Here is an 18,701-nt window from a genome sequence, read left to right as displayed (position 1 = left end):
AAGGTTATAATACAAGCATGTTAGCAAAACACCTCTCGGGGCTGTGAAATCACACATTTGCAACTTTTCTTCTTTGAGCTTACTGTATTTTTCAAATTTTCTGTAATAATTATGTATTACTTCTATGGGAAGAAATGATTTTTAAAATACTGAGAACAGGGGCACCTGGGTGGCTCAGACAATTAAGCGTCCGACTTCAGCTCAGGTCATGATCTCACGGTTCATGAGTTTGAGCCCCGCATCGGGCTCTGTGCTGCCAGCTCGGAGCCTGAAGCCTGCTTCAGATTCTGTCTCCCTCTCTCTCTGCCCTTCCCCCGCTCGCACTCTGTCTCCGTATCAAAAATAAATAAACGTTAAAAAAAAAAAAATTAAAAAAAAAAAAACACTGAGAACATTTTCAACAAATAAGATTACTACAGAATAACCATTTGAGTTTATTAATGGTTTTCTTTGTTACTTACCATTACTTTTCGCAAAGTGTATCTTTTAGATCGAATGTCATCCATTAGCATCTCATACGGGGTGAGCTGATATTCAATGGGCAAAGGGTTGTACTGCCGCTCTTGGACCTTCTTAAGTTTTACTCCATTCCGCAAATCCCTCATCACCTGTACCCAGAATCGAGCCTAAAAGAATCAAGGGTAGAGAGATGTCCATGAATAAATTTACTAGTTCCCTCTAAGTAGCTACAGTCATACAGAAAAAATGAAGAGCTTGGCTTGCAAAACATTGAGTAGACCAAACAAAACTGATTTTTAAAACTAGATTTTATAATACTAAGTAAAAAGCCAGTAGAGAAACGAGCTCTAAGTTCTGAGGCACCTGGGTATAAACCCTAACTCATTCACTGTGAAAGGCTGTATTAATGGCCTCAGTTCTTCACGCCTCCTGTGTCTACACCCTGTTATGTGATTTTGCTCACTGAAGAGTATATTTCCCACACTCTAACATTGGTTTTGGCTTTATGATTTGCTTGGCCACTGGAAGGAATAGTAGTGGATGTGATGTAACCAAAGTCTGCAAAAGCAAATGCATAATGGGTTTGTGCTTCTATTGCCATGAGAACATTATGCCTGGACTAGCATGATTGTCCAGGAGAAGAATGACACACACATAACTGATCTGTACGCTCATGAGCTAAATAAATGTACTACTTTATGCGACTGTGATTCTGTAGTGGCTGGTTAGGCGGCATTACTGTGACCACAGCTAAATGATACAATCACCTATTAGCTATCTGACATCCAGCAAGTTGTTTCACCTCTCTGACCCCTGGCTTCCTCACCAATAAAAGATAATGGTACTTCATAACTTGCTGAGATGGTCATATATTATGTGGAAAATGGCCATAATTTTTATGTTCTTACTATCTTTGCACAAATTACATAATATTGGCCTTCTTATCAACAAATAATGGTAAACTGATTTGCTAGCCCTTCAAGAAAATGAGATATAAATGAAGTACTTACAATAATATAAGACATACTTAATATGTATATTATTATTATAAGTTAATCCTTTTATTTTCCTGCCTATAAGCTAAGGTGTCATAGTCTCTACTTCAGTGAAAAGTAAATCAATATGATATTTAACTGAAACACTGTGGTTTGTTAAAATTAATAAGTAGTTCATATTTATTACTTAAACATATTTATTAAAAACCATGTGAAATATTTCATAAGAATTATCTGTATAAAATAACTGATTAAATTTCTCAAAAATGGAATTTATGATTTTTTAAAAAATGTATACCATTTCTTATTCCAAATAAGATTTGAGGTACTTAATATTGTGGTATATCCATTAGAACACCTTCTAAAATATTCCTATTTTAAACAGATCCTTAGAGGGGCGCCTGGGTGGCACAGTCGGTTAAGCGTCCGACTTCAGCCAGGTCACGATCTCGCGGTCCGTGAGTTCGAGCCCCGCGTCAGGCTCTGGGCTGATGGCTCAGAGCCTGGAGCCTGTTTCCGATTCTGTGTCTCCCTCTCTCTCTGCCCCTCCCCCGTTCATGCTCTGTCTCTCTCTGTCCCAAAAATAAATAAACGTTGAAAAAAAAAATTAAAAAAAAAAACACAGATCCTTAGATTCTGCCATTAAAGATATTCTAATACAATATCCCTAAAATATTCAGATAGCTCTTTTGAGAATGTTCTTGTCCCAATTTCTCTGTTTTTCTTATACGCATTCCTTTAAGATCCAGTTCAAATATCATCTCATCTTTTAAAATGCTATCTCTTCTCTTGACTGCCCAGGGCTTTAAGAAAACTTGACATATGTGAAATTTTGAGTACTTAAAACAGATAAATTAGGGGATGATTACTCATATTAGAAGATTTTGCTATAATTTATGAAAGGATTCAAACAGACTTTTTATATAGCCAGTTCTTTATATATTATTGTTTGGCAAAAATTTTCAGAAATTTAATTTAATTCAGAGATAAAAGTCACAGTAAAATAATGCACGACTGTCACTGTATGTACTCCCAGAGATTCAGTCATTCACATATTCCATCAGAGAGATCCTGAGATGCTACCATCAAAGATACTCTAATTCTCCTTCATTCTTTCATTTCATTCTAATCTTTCTAAATAATTCATTTTAATGGTCTTATAGGAGAGCAGCCGGTGATCTAGGCAAATGGAGCTCCCTTTGGAGTTAGTGCATCTCTCGTCAGTGATCCTACCAGTTTTTAAATGAGGCTACCCTACGGCAATAAATTAAGTTTTTAGTTCAAGTTTAAACTAGCTGTTTGCTAAATTCTGACCACCTGGAGTTATTTATCTGGCTTCCACGTCTAAAAAAACAAATTTTAAAATGTATTAGTCAAGATAAAATACACCTGAAATAAGGCTATTAGAGTATTCTACACAAAGGAAACTTAATAAACAATACTATTCTAAAATGATAATACCCATTTATAAGACATTACAGGCTACGTATTTTTTAACCTTAATCTTAAATGTTCTAGATTAATATCATTCCAAATATCTCAGTGAAGATATCAATAAATTATGAATATTTATATCCATACATCAATACATGTGGATCCATACAATGGATTGGAATACTACTAGTAATAAAAACAACAAACTATCGGGGCATCTGGGTGGCTCAGTCGGTTAAGCGTCCGACTTAGGCTCAAGTCATGATCTCGTGGTTCGTGAGTTCGAGCCCCGCATCGGGCTCTGTGCTGACAACACGGAGCCTAAAGCCTACTTCAGATTCTGTGTCTCCCTCTCTCTACCCCTCCCTCACTCATGGTCTGTCTCTCTCTCAAAAATAAACATTAAAAAAATGAAAAAACAACAACAAACTATTGATAGAGGCAACAACATGGATGAAATCTCAAAAGAATTATGCTGAATGGAAGAAGCCAAGCAAAAAACAGTACATACTATATGATTACATTTTTGCAAAATTTTAGAAAATGCAAACTAATCTATAGTGAGAGAAAGCAGATCATGGATTCCTTTCCCATGAGTTCCTCCCAGATCATGAGGAGAAAGGAAGCAGGATTACAAAGGGGTATGAGGAAACTATGGGGGTTAATGGATGGGCTCACTATTTTGATTATGATGATGCTTTCATGGGTATGTATGTATGTGTGTATATGTCAAAACTTATCAAATTATGCCTTTTAAATATGTGTAACTTACTGCATGCTGATTATACTTTAATAAAGGTGTTAAAAAAGAATATGGCAAACAAAGTCTAATATGGTCAAAAGCAATTTGTTCATATCCCCCAAATATTCCTAGTCCCTCATTTAATGATATCATTTTTTTTTAATGTTTTATTTATTTTTGAGACAGAGAGACAGAGCATGAATGGGGGAGGGGCAGAGAGAGAGGGAGACACAGAATCGGAAGCAGGCTCCAGGCTCTGAGCCATCAGCCCAGAGCCCGACGCGGGGCTTGAACTCACAGACCGTGAGATCGTGACCTGAGCTGAAGTCAGCCGCTTAACCGACTGAGCCACCCAGGCGCCCCTAATGATATCATTTTTTAACCAATATCCTTAACCTGAAAATTCAGAATCCTAAAATGTGCCTTCCCACTGATGCCTGAACATACCTCAGTCTAATTTCATGACAATGACTCAGCCCCAAGGCTGTCATGCCTACCCAACTCTAAGTCATACATGAGGGCAGGGACTCTTGGTTTTACTAGGGTCTAGTACCATGCCAGAAAAACAGTGACTACTCAAACTGTATTGCATAAATACACTGTAATCATCTGTGCTAGAAATCTGTCTTCTGTTTTATGCAGGCAGAGATCCTATAATAATACAGGAATGAATAATTCTGCATCTCAGAACCCTAATACAGTAACTATTCATCGGATAAATGAATGCACAACACTGTAGTTTCACACCTTATCCTGAAACAGAGGTTAAACTCTGACTTACAAGAGTATGCTAAGGCATTAACATAATCAGGAAGGTCAGTATTTTAAAACATCAATTTTATCAGAAGGGACATTGGGGTAGTTCTAATAAAATCAGTTAGTTTTGTAAAATGGGGAAGATATTTCCTCAAATGTAAGACTAAGCACATTCAAATTCATATAATATCAATTCGTATTACAGTCCTTAGTAACAAGCATTTTAGAAATCATCACACTCTGTCTTCAACACTAAGCAAAACAGTGAATATCCAACTACCTTACCCAGTCAGCATTTTTCAGGTCTTCCAGGTCTGTGTTAGATTCATCACTCTTTTCCATTTCTTGAATCTTCTTAAGATTCTATCAATTAAAATAAAAAGAAAACATTTAGGTATAAAAATTTCATTATGCTACCTTCTCAAATGAAAATTTCTAACATATCTTCAGATAAAGTCTATATAGAAGCATTATTGAAGCAGATAGTACAGAATCTACTCCCCTATACATTTCAGTCAATGGTAAACTACAATAGATACAGTACTACAGACAGATGGGCTGAGATTGTTCCTTCTAATTTCCTTCTAGGCCTTGCAGCTAAACCTTTGTCACAATATTAACTCACACCACTAAAATGTATTGACATTGCCTTTTCCCCCAATGCCCTTATTCAATCCACCATCAAATCTCACAGATATTATTTCCTCCATATAACCTAAGCCCTCTTCTTTTTATCTCCACTGCAGATCCCTTAATCCAAACACTATCTAATTTTTGCTGACTTCTGATGTGGTCTGGCCCCAGATGTTCTCCTCTCCTCACCCCCATGCCTGGTCTCATTTATTCTCTATTTCTGCTCTTCTTTCAGATATCAGGCTCAACAGAACCATCAATTCTTCAGGAAAGCCTTCCCTTCCCCTCAATTAAGTCAAATCTTCCTACTATACAGTGGCATATAGCACCATCCACCTTTCCTCTGTAGCCCTTTTTACACTGTAGTTTTACATTTGTTTGTACCTTCCCTCTAGGTTTCATGAGGCAAAATTCCATTCTCAGGGGCTAATATATATAGCATTGGCACTTTTTATACTCAATATATATTTGTCAAATAATTTCATGAGTAAATTTCAATATATAAAATGCTTTTTATTTATTTATTATTTGGTAATGTATATATTGCAAAAACGATTACTGCAATAAGGGTAGTTACCACCTCCACCGCCTCCTATAATTACCTTTTTGTGTACGTGGTGAGAACACTTCAGATCTACTCTTGAAACTTTCAAGCATGTAAGGCAATATTGTTAACTACCATCAACATGCTGTATATTAGATCTCCAGAACTTATTCATCTTAAAACTGCAAGTTTGTACACTTTTCAATTTTTAATTTATTTGAATGCTGTTGACACACAATGCCCCACCCTTTGAAACTGCATGAATCCAACATTTGCAATTTTAAGAAAATCATGATAACTAAAACATCTACTCGGCTATTAATTACTAATCTGTGTTATACCATTCCTACTTACAACAAATCAATTCTTGTATATTTTATAATTTGTTGAGTTTATTTGCCTGAATGCTTGTGGACTGAGTTTAAATGTACCTTATGAAACCTAGTTTATTTTATATGAAAATACTTAATAGAAAACATTTCTAAACCATTTATTTTTTGCTTCTCAACATCTCAGATTGACCATCTGCAAAATGAGAATAACATCACCTGCTTTTTTTGTACTTAATAATGTATAGGAGTATTAATATAAAAAGAATAAAATTACTCTGAACACTTGAAGAAAATGTGGTATAAATAACGTATTCTTTTGCTAGGAAAGACACTTGGGGGATGAGGGAAGTACTTCTTGGCTGCAACAGGGTATGGGGAAATAATAATATCAGCTAACAAGTGCTAAGGCTTCAGGCAACCATCACTTAACCCCAAGCACAACCCCTGTTATGGCTGGGCTCACAACTGAGGCTCACAAAAGCTAAATGACATGGCTGGGGTCTCCCCACAGGCAGGACAGAGAGTTAAGTAGGTAGAAGTGGCATCAGGGTCTCAGACAGGAGATAAGATGTGTGGAAGGGACACCAGATAATGAGAAGAATGGCCCTGTTGGGAATCTAAGTGTCCTGATACTGCTTCCCAATGACTTAGATAAGCCTTAGAAAAAAGCTGGATAAAGTTCTACATTACTTTTGCTAAAATTAGTATTTATGAACTGCTAACACACAAGGAAAAAGAAGACTTTACGACTTGTAACTGGGCTTTGCAGATAATTGGGTACTTAATATCTAGTGTGACATTGTGTCAAAATCTGAGTAATAATCATTACTAAATTAGGACCCTCCATTTTTTGTGTTTAATGACACAACAGATGTCCTGGTACATGCATTTTTTCTGATATTTAAAATACCCCCCCTTTTTTTGCTACAGATAATTAGTTGTCTTTTTAAAAATCTCTGATGATTTAAAGCCATGGTTTTCAACCCAAGTCCACAATCTTCATCAAGTAGTGATATCTTGAAATCAGAGCTGAACAGGGAAGAGATCAAAAGGACAGGCACATTTATTTTGTTCCTCTGAGGACTTTAATCCAAGCTCTATCCCAAAAAGAATTAATGCCTTAAGGTATATATTATTCTATTGACTAGAATAGTGTTCTTTCTAGCTTTTTATAATTAAAAGCGTAAAAGAAAAGAAAGAGATTTAGGGAGGTGAAATGCCTTTGGGCACCTTGGGACTCTCTCAGCAGCAGTGCTCTTCCCTCCCTTACCCAAATACCAAAAGCTTAGAATAAGTACCTCATCTCTTCCTATTTCTTCCAACTCCAGCCTTGGGGCATTTGCACTGGCTGTTCCTCTCTCCACAATGCTTTACCGCCCATCTCCACATAGCTAATTCCCATACATATCTCATTTTTGCTCAAATGTCACCTTCTCAACGGGGCCTACCTTGACCATCCTATACAATCCTATACAAACCCCAAGCTCCACTCCCTGCACTACCAATTCCCCTAGTCTATGTCTTTTTCCAAAAATCATCCTGCCTTCTAATAGTCTATATGATTTACTCAATGTGTTTACTGCCTGCCTTTCGTTACTAGATTTTTGTGTATTTTGTTCACTGCTGGGCTCCTGAAATCTCTAGAAGCATGCCTTGCTCTTGGTAGGTGCTTAGCAAGTATTTGTTGAATAAGTGAATTAAGATCTTTCAACCAAGCCCTTCAATCTCAACAGCTCTTATCAAGTCAACTTTATTTATTTATTTTATTTATTTATTTTTTTAAATAAACATTAATTTTTTTTTTTTTTTTTTTTGGGACAGAGAGAGACAGAGCATGAACGGGGGAGGGGCAGAGAGAGAGGGAGACACAGAATCGGAAACAGGCTCCAGGCTCTGAGCCATCAGCCCAGAGCCCGACGCGGGGCTCGAACTCCCGGACCGCGAGATCGTGACCTGGCTGAAGTCGGACGCTTTAACCGACTGCGCCACCCAGGCGCCCCTCAAGTCAACTTTAATAAGAAGCCCTATGAAAGGGAAAATTATTCAGAGGAAATTCTGAATTTTCTTCTCTAAATTCAGAATCTACTGAAGGGGTGGGGAAGAAAACTCTTATCTATGCCACACGGAAACATGTGCTTTCCAGTTCAGGGAAATAAACATGTAATCCAAGCTCACATTACATTTAAGTGTCTCATTCAGTCAACAGATTAAAATAAATAATAATCAGAGTAAATAAAAAGAAAAAAATGCACACTGAAGTAATTATAATACTAAACACGTCAACAAGATTCAGTCAACATCAAAATAAATTGGCTTGAGACCTTAGTGCCTAAGAAGATCTAGTATGTACACATGGGCCAACACCCTAACAACACACTTTCCCCATCCATAACCAAGAGTGCAATATGGGCTCTTTGTCACCTACAGGCTGGTCCCACAGCAAGCACTATATTGTTTACCCAATGATCTATAAGCCAAAAGATAATGAAAAAAGCTGAAAACATGATGGAGAAACCCATTTTTGCAAGCCTATGTTGTTTTTTAAAATTTCTGATGGTCTCTAGGTCCTTCTAGGCTCCAAACAAGAGAAAGCAAGATAAACAGTACAGGTACAGGAGAAGATGGATGGTCTTTGGCAAGATGAAGATATGTATCTTTTTTTCTAGATTCCCACTGCTACTACCAAAGCTGATGATGGCAAGTCTTTCAACTGTTCTTTCTGCCTCGGTATCTTCCTCATTTGGTTTATCTTTTTACTCCCCTATGATGGGTTCCCAGTGTTTCTGCTGTCACCTTCAAACTGGGGTACCCATATTTCCAGGGACCTCTGGTCAAACAGTATAGTGATATGCCAGGGAGCATTTACAATGACATAAACAGGACACATTTTCCTGGAGCAAATTTTACTCACAGATGTGATGGATTATCATGCTGTGGTAAGTTGCCTAGGTCCACACCCTGCACCCACTTCAGGAATGAAGTACTCTTCCACTGCTGCTGGAGGTTTTGTCTGCTGTGGCTCATAACCTACTCCTGCCCTAGGAGCTGCACTCAGGGCTCAGAGCAAGGAGCTGCCTTGTCATGGGTATGCCCCATCTCTGGGGTAGCCCACACCCAATCACTGGTCTGTGTGGAGGTACACAGGTCAGGCCCCCTTGCCTCTCTTGGGACATCTCTGAAAGGCCATCCCAACTTCTGAGCTCCCTGTGGGATCGGCTGCAACCTGCTGCACGTGCATCATAGTTCAACTTTTCCTTCACCGCTCACAGGTGTTCCCCAAAGCAGTTCCCAATAAAACCTCCTGAATTCAAATTTTACCCCTCAGAATCCTTTTCATGGGGGAACTCAATCCACACATGGAACATTTAAAAAATATTACAATTAGGGATGCCTGGGTGGCTCAGTCAGTTGAACATCCGACTTTGGCTTGGGTCGTGATCTTACAGTTCGTGAGTTCGGGCCCCGCATCAGGCTCTGAACTGACAGCCCAGAGCCTGGAGCCTGCTTTGGATTCTGTGTCTCCCTCTCTCTCTCTGCCCCTCCCCCACTCATGCTCTGTCTCTCTCTGCCTCTCAAAAATAAAGAAACATAATAAAAAAATAAAAAAATATTACAATTAGATGTAGACATATAAAATAAAGTTTACATGGATTTTAAAGGTAAAATGTATGATTTCAAGGACACTTTGACTTGCAATACATCTCTCAGTGGGTATCTGTTGCTTTTGTCTAGATACATCTCCCCCCTTCCTTCTTTCATTTGGGGAATTCAGCCCCTACAGTTTGAGTAGGGCTAATCCCATGGCTGGCACACCTTATCACCTACTCACAAGGGTCAGGACACAGCCTCCACCAGCCAGTGCAGCCACGCAACTAGTTCTTGAGCAGGCATATGTTTCTGAACTTTCCTCCAAGATATTTTTGCTCTAATTAAGAGAAAGACTTTCTGCTGGAGTTACTAAACTGAGGAAATGTGAGGTTTAAGCTACAGACTGCCATCTTACCTGCTTTTTAGTAAAAGCCCATCCCGGGGAGTGAGACAGAGAAGGCCAGCCCTGATTATAGAGTTTGAGACACTGGATCCAGCTGCGCCTAAAGTTAGCTGTACCCTTAGACTTTCCATTTATGTGAGCCAGTAAATATTCCCCTACTTCACTCATGCTAATTGGAATGGATTTCTGTTACTTGCAACTGAAAGAGTTATGATTTAATATGTTCCTTTAGTCTAGAAGTACGAGTTCATGCTTCTATGTCTTAGGGGTAGTCTGGTTGAGTAATATGAGAAGCACATGGTCCCTTTTCCACCCAACCTTAAATTTTACTGTTCTCCAACACATCCCATCCAGATGGTCTTACTGTTTTACACCTTTACACATCTCCGCCTTTACTTGTGCCGTGATAAAATCCCTAACTCCCTGCTACTAAGAAAAACGATCTGCTCTTTATAATACTAAAGACAGTTTAAATTAATAGTCCAAGAATTTCATGTTTTTTAATTTTTCTGAATTTCTACCATAAACTGTAGTTCAGACACTTCCTAGCTGTGTGTCTTTATACGGGTCACCTAACTGCTCTAATCCTCAGTTTGTTTTCCCATCTGTAAAATGCAGACAAAGAACTACTTTCTAGATTTTGTTAATATTACATAAAATAATACAGAAAGAATACAGCATGGTGCCTGGCTCATGTTAAGCATTTAGTAAGTACTAGTTATTAAAAACCAACAAATATCTGTGAGATTTCACTGTGAATACTTTTTATTCCATCACAATAACATTTTATTCTTTCACCAAATAAGACCTCTCTCTGGCCTCTTCATGAAATCAAAATCCTGACTCACAAATAAGTCAAATACAGTAGCTGAGAATCTGTGAATACTGTAATTGAACAGGCCTGAAGAAATGTGCAACTAGAAATCTCAGGTTTCTAGTTAGCAAAAACAAATGAGTTATTTGAAAGTAAATTACATATTTTTCTAGTGTTAGTGACAAGCTTCTGTCAATTATATTCTGGCTTCTGAATAAATTATTTTGTATGCACAAATGTAATAACAGATGCCAACCTGAGCTTGGAATATGGTGAGAAAGTTATAATTGAGTACCCGCATGGCAATTAACTCTCTGCATGTCTGACATAACCATTCTCAAGCTAGCAATTAGCACTGCTCCAAGCCAACACTTTCAGTTCTTGGCACCTTAAAAAACAAACAAATAAAATCTACTCTGTGAATCACAAGATATCAAATGCTCACAGAATAATTTTAATTCATTTGTATAGGTTCAACACCAGCTCACATATAAATGCCTCTTTTTAGATTAAACCACCCTTACAGATATATTCATGTATTAAAAGAATACTTTAATAACAGCATTTCAATGATGATCATTTTCCTGCATACTGTTAACCACTTCACGCCATTTATCATTTATTGATATTCCTCTATATACTGAGTACATGTTTCAGTTAGAAACTTTTCTTTAAAAAAATTTTTTTTTCAACGTTTATTTATTTTTGGGACAGAGAGAGACAGAGCATGAACGGGGGAGGGGCAGAGAGAGAGGGAGACACAGAATCGGAAACAGGCTCCAGGCTCTGAGCCATCAGCCCAGAGCCTGACGGGGGGCTCGAACTCCCGGACCGCGAGATCGTGACCTGGCTGAAGTCGGACGCTTAACCGACTGCACCACCCAGGCGCCCCAGTTAGAAACTTTTCAATGTGTAAAAATGAATATGTTTTAGTAACTCCTTAAACCTTTTTTTTACTCAATATATGCTAATATGCTTTCAAAGAAATTACTATTAATTATATTTCCCGAGTGACAAAATCACTTATATAAATGTCGCCTGTAATAAAAAGAACACATATATCAGCCACAGAGATTAACAGCCATGCTGTCCTAGCTGAGATATTTTTACCATAGAGAAAAGCAAGAAAAAGGGATTTTATCATATTTACCAGCCCAAAATTAGTGTTCCAAAAATTAGGGTATAAAAAACTCCCATGGAATTATAGCAGTTCATCTGATAACTGGAAGTCTCCCATATACATTAAAGAGTTAGTGGATAATTACAAAAGAATATGATTTATATTTTCATCAAGTTTTATAACACTTTCTTAAAGATGTAATATAGTCTTCTCCTCAAGGGATACGATTGGGAAAAGGTAACTACAACAAAGATGAAAGAAAGTCAGCATTTTATTTAATTAAAAAATGTAAAATGTTAAGATACTAAACTATAAGTTGATAATTTCTGTAAAATTTAATTTGAATTTATATGGTTCATTAAAGAAATTACAAAAAACTATAGATGAAGTCATCACAATGAAGGAAATTCATTCTAAATTCTTCCAATACTTTTGTGTACACACACACACACACACACACACACACACACTCTCTCTCTCTCTCTCTCTCTCTCTCTCTCTCTCTGAGGGTTTAATGAATGTCTCTGCCTCAAGTAGCTGGACTCACAGTATCTCCCTAATACAACCACCCTTCCAGTTTTCATATTTATCCACCCCTATAGACTCATCAAGTCTTCACACATAAAGAAAGGCAGTGATAATCATAAAATGATCATTAAAATATCATGGACAATATTTGCAATCTATATCACAACAAGTATTTTCTTAAGACATACAAATGGGTAAGTAAAGACCAATACTACATTAGAAAAATGGGCAAAGGATATGAATAGGCAATTGATAAATACAAATATGCCCTTAAGCATATGAAAAGTTGCCCAATCTCATTCAAAGGAGAATGTAAACTAAAACTAAGGAATACAAATTTTCACCTATCACTTAAAAAACACATTGCGTAGGAAAAGACACACTCTTACACAATGCAAAGGATAAGATCATTGGTAAACCTCTATTGAAGACAATTTCATATTTTATGAAAATTGTAAATGCACATGCCATTTGAACCAGTAGTTCAAATTTTAGGAATTTATCCTACATATATGATTACACCCATGAAAAGTAGCTTTAAAACTATCCACTGTAGCATTGTATGAAACATCAAAAGATTAGAAGTAATCTTTCTAATAGAGAGCTGATTAAATCAATCACAGTATATCCACACAAGAAAATATTACAAACTCATACTAGATGTAAACACTATGGACTGATATGAAATGATCTCCAAGATATATTATTAAATGAAAAAAGGAAAGTTCAGAACAGCATAAAAAAGGAAGAAAAAAACATGATGTTTTTGTTAGTTATGGATAAAATGTCTCCATAAGAACAAAAAACAAATTAATAGCATTTATTGTCTGTGGGACAGCAGCCAGCATAAGGGTATAGCTTAGTATAATTTGAATGTTTGAATCATATGAATTTTCTTAAAATAAAGTTAATTAAATTGAAGAAGTTACAGAACCTGCAAGTAGAAGACTTCTTACATGCTATTTATTTATTTATTTATTTATTTAGAGACAGCGAGAGAGAGATGAAGAGCAGAGAGAGGGATAATCCCAGGAGGAGCAGAGAAGAGAGAAAGAGAGAGACAGAACTGAGACTCACCCAAAGCAGGGCTCATGTTTTACCTGAAGAGGGGCTTGGGGCTCATGTTCACTGGAAGTGGGGCTAGAGCACACCTGATGTGGGACTTGAATTCACAAACCATGAGATCATGACCTGAGCCAAAGTCAGATGCTTAACGACTGAGCCACCCAGGTACCCTTACATGATCTTAAATAAAGATTCTTCTGCAATTATTTTAGCAGGGAGAATAGTGATACAAGCAAGATACCCAGGGCAGAGAGAGTAATTTAATTACTTCTGATGAGGTAAATGTCTGCACATTTACTAACATTCACAAAATAATAAATCAATAGAAAAAAGACATTGACAAGGGCCATGAAAAGTTACAAATGATGGACGATCTAATTAAAATGAACAAATGGCAATCTTACAAACAGACATCTGGTGGCAGTTCTTTCTTTCAAAAAATGATATGCTCATGTCTTGGCAGAATATAAATCCATTTTAGCTGTAGGGAGAAATTTCCAGCTAACCTAAATGCCAGTTTTATTATTGGAAGTGTTGTGAGCAGGCATGAGGAGAATGATAGGCAGGGAATATGAGAAAGCTGACTAAAATACACTTTTTTTTTTAACTTATTTTTTTTAAGTAGGCTTCCTGCCCTGCGCAGAGCCGGAAGCAGGGTTTGAACTCACAACACTGAGATCAAGACCTGAACTGAGGTCAAGTCGGATGCTCAACTGACTGAGCAACCAAGGGACCCCTAAAATACATCTTAATATGTTAATGAGATAGCGGTCTTGTGACTTTATCTTTGTAAGTGTAGTCAAGCAGAATATGTCAGAAGTCATATCACATGCAGATGCCTTAGTATGACTGAATGTGGTCACTGGCAATGGTATTATGTAACACAGGTGGATTTGGTTATGGGCTGATAAGAGATGGTGGATGCTAAATACCTACATTTGATTTTTTCCAATAAACTGTAGGTAATTAAATGTGGCTATTTGACTTTTTAAAAAGACAAAAAATAATAACAGCTTAGTCAATTCCAAAAACATCGCTTTTCCCCTCGCAACAAAAGATACTTTATATACACACATTTATACACACACACATATACACACACACATAATATTCCACTGGTAATAATCTTATCTAAGATAAACAGCTCAAAGATTTCATCATGAAACTTTGATTTCTTATAGCACTAATAGTAACAATACTTAATGAAGTGTCACAGCAGTAGTTACGATTGTACAGTATAAAAACACTCATGTTAATATTGTGAAGATTCATACTGAGATTCATGCTTATTCATGCTTATTTCCAGTTCATCTTCTTACCCCATAATTCCAATATCTGGTCAAATATTAGCAGATAAAGGTAAACTGGTTCTAATCTACGCATCTAGAGATCATCCTTCCATCATTAAATTTAGGGTAAGATTTAACTATTCAAAAGAATTTGAATGATGAGGTTTAAAATAAAGTCACATGTAACTATGGATCACTAAAACATTCAAAAAATCAAGACACTAGCATAATGCTACTTGTATTTTTATTTTTCTAAAAATTTTTACTTTCATTTGAATATAGTTGCCACACAATGTTCTACTAGTTTTAGGTGCACAATGTAGCGATTTGACAAGTTTATATATTCCACTATGCTCATCACAAGTGTAGCTACCATCTGTCCTACTATACCACTATTACAATATCATTGACTGTATTCCTTGTGTTGTGCTTTTTATTCCCATGACTTATTCATTCCATAACTGGAAGCTCGTGTCTCCCACACCCCTTCAAACAATTTTGTCCAACCTCTCACCTCCCTCTCCTCTGGCAACCACCAGTTTGTTTTCTGTATTTATAGGTCTGATTCTGCTTTTTATTTACTCATTTGTCTTTTTTTTTTTAAGCTTCCACTTATGAGTGGAATCATACCGTATTTGTCTTTCTTAGTCTGAATTATTTCATTTAACATAATGCCTTCTATGTCCATCCATGTTGTCCCAAATGGCAAGATCTCATTTTTTCTTATGGCTGTGTAATACTCTGTACCTTGACTACTATAAATAATAAACTTGGGTGCATATATCTTTTTGAATTAGTGTTTTCATTAAATACCCAATAATGGAATTACTGGATCATATGGTAACCCTTTTTTTTTTTTTTTTTTTGCAATTCTATTTTTATTTTGAGGAACCTCCATACCGTTTTCCAGAGTGGCTGTACCAGTTTGCATTCCAGCAACCATGCACAGGGGTTCCTTTTTCTCCACATCCTAGCCAACACTTGTTATTTCTTTGGTCTTTTTAATTTTAGCCATTCTGATAGGTGTGGGGTGGTATCTCATTGTGGTTTTGATCTGCATTTCCTTCATGATGAGTGATGCTGAGCATCTTATGTGTCTTCTGGTCACCTATCTGTGTCTTCTTTGGGAAAATGTTTATTCAGGGCCTCTGTCCATTTTTTGAGTTATTTATTTTTCTGATGTTGAGTTGTGTAAGTTCTTTGTATATTTTGGATATTAACCTTTTATTGGATATATCATTTGCAAATCTCTTCTCCCACTTATAGTATGTTGTCTTTTTGTTTTGCTGATGGTTTTGTTTGCTGTGCAAAAACGTTTTATTTTGATGTAGTTCCAACAATTTATTTTTGCTTTTGTTTCCCTTTCCTTAGGAGACGTATCTAGAAAAATGTGGCTATGGCTGATGTCTGAGAAATTACTGCCTATATTCTCGTCTAAGATTTTATGGTTTGAAGTCTCACATTTAAGTCTTTAATCCATTTTGAGTTTATTTTTGTATATGGTGTAAGAAAGCCATCCAGTTTCATTCTTTTACATATAGCTCTCCAGTTTTCCCAGCAACATTTAGTGAAAAGACTCTTTTCCCCATTGTATATTTTTGCTTCCTTTGTCATAGATTAATTGACCATATAATGCTGAGTTTATTTTTGAGCTCTCTATTCTGTTCCACTGATCTATGTTTTTGGTGCCAGTACCATAGTGTTTTGATTACTACTGTGTACTACATCTTGAAGTCTGGGATTGTGAAACCTCTAGCTTTGCTCTTTCTCAGAATTGCTTTGGCTACTTTGGGTCTTTTGTCATTTCACACAAATTTTAGGATTATTTCTTCTAAAATTAAATACCCAACAGCATTTTCATAGTGATTGCATTGAATCTATAGGTTGCCTTGGGTAATATGAGTATCTTAACAATATTAATTCTTCCAATCCATGAGCATGGAATATCTTTCCAATTGTTTGTGTCATCTTTAATTTTTTTCATCAGTACATTGTAGTTCTTGCAGTACAGGTCTTTCACCCCTTTGGCTAAGTTTATTCCTTGGTATTTTGTTCTTTTTGGTGCAACTGTATTTGGTGCTTTTTAAGTTTCTCTCTACTACTTCATTATTAGTGTATAGAAACACTACTGATTTGTGAATATTAAGTATCTTGCCACCTGAATTTATTACTGCCAGTAGTTTTTATTTATTTATTATTTAAAAATTTTTTAATGTTTATTTATTTTTGAGAGAGATAGAGAGCACGAGCAGAGGAGGGGTCAGAGAGATGGAGACAGAGAATCTGAAGCAAGCTGTAGGCTCTGGGCTGTCAGCACAGAGACCAATGTGGAGCTTGAATACACAAACCAAGAGATAATGACCCGAGCCGAAGTCAGATGCTTAACCAACTGAGCCACCCAGGCGTCCCATAAGTAAGCATTTTCTAGGTGAGAGAAGAGGGGGAACAGGAACTTCAGGTAGGTACAGAGTCCCTGGATGCTCAGAGACTACAGGGGAGGTTGCATACAGTGAATGAAGAGCCTGGAGAGGTTAAGATTGAAGCCTGATTCTGAATAGTGCCCTATGTCATGCCAAGGAGTCTAAACTTTCCACCTACAAGTACCAAGTAGCCAACAAGATCTCTACACAGCGACATAACACTGGGTGGTAGACTGTAGATGAAAAGGGAAATTACATCAGAAGGCTTTCCCATGGCCCAGGCAAGAGATGTCAGACCACTGCATGAAGAAGGCACAAGGCAGTGAGAACATGAAGGAGGCTGTACATTCTGGAGACAAGTCAAGAGTGTCAGGGACCAAGATTCAAGATAGATGGTAAGAAAGAAGATCTACAGTAGCTGAACCACAGATTCTCTAATTCATTCAACACTGATCAAATATTTAGAGGCCCTATTACACTGGGATATAGCAGTGTATCAGAGAGAAAAGGTCTTTGCCCTTCATGAGATTATTTTCTTGTGGTAGATACCAATGAGTAAGAAAAGAGGTCATCAAGACAACTGTGATAACTGTGAGGAAGGAAATAAACAGGGCAACTGATTTTAAAGTAAAAGACTGAGTGTAAGATATAAATATATATCTATATCTATTTATGTATACACACACACACATGAGTGTTTAGGGGCGGTCTAAGGAGATGTCCATTAAGCGCAGGCCTGAAAGATGCAAATGGAAAACCATAATTAAAACAGTGGATGAAGATAGAATTTATGAGTTTAAGATATCAATAAAAAACTAATTAAGCACCACACTTGAGAAGAGATCAAAGATCATTATAATCAGATAATCAGAAGTGACAATCCACACCTGTAGAGGCTGCTTCTGAAGAAATCCAAGATGGCTTAACTATATGAGACATCTTATCCCTTAGAGATCAAAATGTTTGTAATATTCCACTTTAGTTCTAGGATTGTTTATGTGTATGATGCAAGAAAGTGCAAGGGGAGAGAAAATTTTCATCACTTTGAGTACACAATCTCCTAGAAAACAGACACTGACTTTAAAATCTATTTTACATGCCTTCTTATAATAATATGAACATATAATGTTTCATAAATCTCAATTATTTTTACTGTTCATTAATTTATGCCTAATATTACTGCATTAGGAATTTCTTCTTTATAGGGATTTCTTTATCATTAGATTTTAAAATACAGAATTTTTAGTGGATACTGACATCAATTAATAGTAATGTTGAGTGTTATAGCTCAATATTTACAATATTGAGCTTTCCTCTAAAATCTTCAACAGTGAATTGTCTTCCTATAAAATCCATCTCAAGTTTAAAATATGATGTAAAATAGTATATAATAACTTCATAGCAAATTTTACTAGGCATGCACTTAAAATGTTTATCAGTATACATTTTGCCTATACAATAAGACTTAAAAAAAATGAGAATGAATAAAACAAAGATTTAGCCCAATGAATTGTACTTTCTGCAGCGAAGTTAACGATTACAGGGGCCTTAGCATACCTAATTGCCCTCTCCTCCCTTT

General features: G+C 36.6%; 1 protein-coding gene across 5 annotated transcripts in view; it reads right to left on the bottom strand.

The window, feature by feature from the left end:
- Positions 1 to 18,701, bottom strand: part of SPIRE1 (spire type actin nucleation factor 1) — a 211,292-nt gene that overhangs the window by 69,180 nt on the left and 123,411 nt on the right. For all 5 annotated transcript variants that reach the window (XM_086682407.1, XM_086682411.1, XM_086682409.1 and 2 more), the window contains exons 5-6: positions 4,672 to 4,749; positions 462 to 626 (exon numbers count right to left, since the gene is read on the bottom strand). In XM_086682407.1, coding sequence (XP_086538533.1) covers positions 462 to 626; positions 4,672 to 4,749 — 243 coding nt within the window. The remainder of the gene's footprint in view (positions 1 to 461; positions 627 to 4,671; positions 4,750 to 18,701) is intronic.

The sequence above is a fragment of the Puma concolor genome, chromosome D3 (assembly GCF_028749965.1).
Source record: "Puma concolor isolate L17-30 chromosome D3, mPumCon1.1.hap2, whole genome shotgun sequence".
NCBI classification, from domain to species: Eukaryota; Metazoa; Chordata; class Mammalia; order Carnivora; family Felidae; genus Puma; species Puma concolor.
This window is presented reverse-complemented; position numbering and strand designations above follow the sequence as displayed.